Source organism: Rhinichthys klamathensis, unplaced genomic scaffold, assembly GCF_029890125.1.
Source record: "Rhinichthys klamathensis goyatoka isolate OS25496 unplaced genomic scaffold, OSU_Roscu_1.1 h1tg000018l_1, whole genome shotgun sequence".
NCBI lineage: Eukaryota > Metazoa > Chordata > Actinopteri > Cypriniformes > Leuciscidae > Rhinichthys > Rhinichthys klamathensis.
Genome location: NW_026606569.1, coordinates 1,963,038 through 1,966,691, shown reverse-complemented (window position 1 = coordinate 1,966,691; position 3,654 = coordinate 1,963,038). Strand labels below are relative to the sequence as shown.

Below are 3,654 nucleotides of genomic sequence, written 5' to 3'. Positions count from 1 at the left end.
ACTTGTCCTGGAGAATTGTCTAAAGAGAGAGAGAGGGATAACCTGTCTCTAAAAGGTGAAAAATTTAAGTCCGATTTTTGAAATTCTTCAAATCTCTTGTGAAAACATACCATTACTCATGTGGACGAATTATTTTGGTCCTTGAAATGGGTTTCCCAAAGTCTTAGGGTCACAAAAGGAGTGTAATATATGAATAAAATAGTAGATAATGAATAATCATTGTCTAAAGTGACATTTTTGAAAAATCGTTTTTTAGTACAAGTTTTGTCTGTGACTCTACCTTCACCAAATGTTAGAGGGACTGAGATAAAATAGGACTAAAATAACTTCCTACTACATATCAAGCTTTATGGGATGTGTGCAAATGAAAAAGTAGCATTACAACAGGTCTTTCTTTCAAGCAAAATGTTTACTTTGTGAAAAAAACTCACTACTAACAATATTCACAAAATGTACACATTTTCATGTTTTACATGTCAAAAAAAAAATTCAAACCAAAGATGAACTATATATTAGAAATATATATATATATATATATATATAAACTTACCACTATTTACAATATTTACACAATGTGCATGTTTTCATGTTTCAGTTTTTCAGCTGTCATGCCATGCTGCAAAACAGTTTCTGTCCAGCTGCATGCAAAGCACAACACCACACTCCCTGCATTTCCAAGGTGTGTCCTTTCTCTGGCCTTGGCTTTGGCAATGCTCACACCTGCTGCGACCTGTGGTGGCTTTTGTGGAAGAATCTGCTGCATGAACGGCAATTGGCACAGGAATATGACCTGCAGGTACCGGGACCGGAGCAGTGTGAAGAGGCTTACCACAGAGTTCAGCAGTCAGCTCCTCCATGAAAGCTCTGTGTGTCATGGGTGTTGTTTGCTGGGCCAGACAGAGTTCCTTGTGGAGGATGTAGCTGTTGGTGGTGGCAATGTCCAGAAAATGGTAAAACAGGTGTCTGTACCAGCGCATTGTTTTGTGTTGTGCAGAGTAATATTGAATGAGCTGGTCTGAATGATCAACTCCCCCCATGTGTTCATTGTACGCCAAAACTGGTGTGGGACAGGGGATTGATGTCTTTGTCCAAGAGCCATCTTGTTGTTTCACCCTCCTCTGAACAGTGTTACCAGAGTGTGCTGTGTGAAGTGTGGAGCAGACTGATACTTCTCTCGTGTCCATCCATTTCACATAGATGAGGGGCCCGTCCCGGATCCATCTTATGGAGCCTCTTTCTGATTTTTTTGTGAGGGCGTTATTTGTTGTCCGAGGGCAGTCCTTGCGGTTCTCCCTGTAGGTCCCACAGGCAGCAAATTTTTGCTCATGGAGAGCCCTGAAGAGTTTGGGGCTTGAATAAAAATTATCCATGTAAATGTGGTAGCCTGTGCCAAGGTAACCTGGTTGTACCAGGAACATCACAACATCATAGGAAAGGCCATGTCCAGAGGGGATGTCACTTTTGCCGGTGTAAACGGAAAAGTCCACTGTATAGCCATTCCGTGAGTCTGCCAAGACAAACAACTTGAATCCCCACTTTATCGGTTTTGCCTTCATGTACTGCGTCATCCCAGTGTTGGCCTTTGATGCAACCATTCTTTCATCCACAGCCACATCTCTGTGAGGATGATAAAATGACTTGCAGGCATTTTTGATGGTGTTCATCAGGGGTTTCAGTCTGAAAAGTTTGTCATGGTCAGCTGTGCCCTTTTTTTTGTCGTTCTGGACATCCTCTTCAGGGTCGCTAAGGTGAAGGTTCCAAGAAAGTGCTCTGTATCTGTCCCGTGGCATGATCTGCACTGGAAGTGGCAAAGAGAAGAAGTGATTCTGTCTCCAGTAATCTGCAATGCTGTCGAGTTTCACCATGGCCATGTACAGAAGCAGTCCAATGTACTTGTAAAACTCCCCTATGTTCACATCTAACCATTTATATTTCTTTCCCTGTGCCATTTGTTTAGCAGCCTGCTTGTTTGTGTTTTGGCACAGTGTTTGTATGATTTGTACAGGGAAGAAAAGTTTGAAGAGGTCGAGTGGTGTATATGTGGAAGTGGAGCTGAGCTGTGGCCCTGGTGTTCGAGCTGGTTGAAACCTGGAGACAGGGGGAGCGATGTCTGGGTCTTTTTCCGTCTTCCAAGACAGTGGAGCTGGCTGCTGTGTAGGTGGGGGTGCTGGTTGATGCTGGGCGTTACGGGACCTCTTGGCTGGCCGGGTTGGTGATGATGGCTGCTGTGTAGGTGGGGGTGCTGGTTGATGCTGGGCGTTACGGGACCTCTTGGCTGGCCGGGTTGGTGATGATGGTTGCTGTGTAGGTGGGGGTGCTGGTTGATGCTGGGGGGTACGGAACCTCTTGGCTGGCCGGGCTGGTGAGAATGACTGCGGTGTAGGGGCTGGTGGTGACCTGGTGGCAGGCACAGGTGAGGCTGCCTGTGTTACACTGGGCCCTGGTAGCTGTGAATCCTCTCTGAAAAAACACAAAAACATAAAGTTTACATCTCTCTCTCTCTCTCTCTCTCTCTCTCTCTCTCTCTCTCTCTCTCTCTCTCTCTCTCTCTCTCTCTCTCTCTCTCTCTCTCTCTCTCACACACACACACACACACACACACACACACACACACAACCAATCTCCACCTAACAAGAATGTGGAAGATGTGTGAGGATTTGACTTATTTTAACGTTATTCCAATTTATCACATGTGCTAGCTATCCTGTCCACCCCAAATCACAGCAAATAACACCTGAATGAGATGTGGGAATACTGTCTCTTCCATTTCAAAACTCCACAGAGATTTATAATTTTACATTCAGTATAAATATAGGCCTACTAAACATAAATAAAATTATATGAAAGATCAAGCCACATCTATACAAGTATAAACAATATGATAAAAAAGGTCAATGGCCAAACCATATCGATTCATCACTACAAGAGATAGGCCTAATGTTATTCAAATTGTGAATTGAGGTGAATAAATATTACATTAGTTATCATAAGGAGACCAGCAAGAACAGCCTACAACGTTACTATTTGTAAGTGTACCCCGGTTTTACACAAGAAAATAACTTTTACATAAAGTAAACACTTTGCTAAAGGCACAGTCAATTTGTCAAAGCAGCACAGCGCAGCTTATTTTAGCCAAGATGGTCACCATGCGAACGAGGTTTTTATAAAATAAATACGCTTACCCGTCCTCAACTGGATCTCTTCTGTGATCATAATCCTCATCTTCATCAGAAGAAAATCCATCAGGCTCGGAAACTCGCCTTTCATCCTCGTCGCTGCTATCCAAAATCGCCGCAAGTGCGTCTTTCAATGTCAATGTCTTCGCCATTTTCTCTCCTCGTCTTCTTCTTACTTTTCCTCTTCTTTATATATATTTTTGCCATGTTTTTTTCGCGGACTTTTTCTTTCGCGGACTTTTTTACTCTTTCTCTCTCCATGTCAGCTGGTATTTTCCTCACTGTGAGGAGATGGGAGGGTACTTAGGGATTTCAACCGCATCTATTGGTTGGTTTCACACAAAATGCAGACAGGCAGACAGGCTAGCCCACCAATCACGCACGGTGAATGACCATCTTGTCTTCCCTCTTGCTCTCTGTGTGAGTCACATATGATCTCGCGAGAATAAGGACGTTGAAGCTGAGAATCTGTCGATTA

At 43.5% G+C, this 3,654-nt stretch overlaps 1 protein-coding gene across 1 annotated transcript; it reads right to left on the bottom strand.

Moving 5' to 3' along the window:
* Positions 1 to 599: 599 nt before the first annotated feature.
* LOC130070905 (piggyBac transposable element-derived protein 4-like) lies at positions 600 to 3,328 on the bottom strand. The gene is made up of 2 exons (XM_056235486.1): positions 3,183 to 3,328; positions 600 to 2,460 (listed from the first exon to the last, which is right to left on the bottom strand). Exons 1-2 carry the CDS (start codon positions 3,326 to 3,328, stop codon positions 600 to 602), a joined length of 2,007 nt encoding a protein of 668 aa, XP_056091461.1.
* Positions 3,329 to 3,654: the final 326 nt, after the last annotated feature.

Bases quoted from the DNA above. Each gene is read 5' to 3' on its own strand.
- LOC130070905 (XM_056235486.1), bottom strand. From the start codon at position 3,328: ATGGCGAAGACATTGACATTGAAAGACGCACTTGCGGCGATTTTGGAT. The intron at 2,461-3,182 runs GTAAGCGTATTT...GTGTTTTTTCAG, and splicing joins AGAGATCCAGTTGAGGACGG to AGAGGATTCACAGCTACCAG.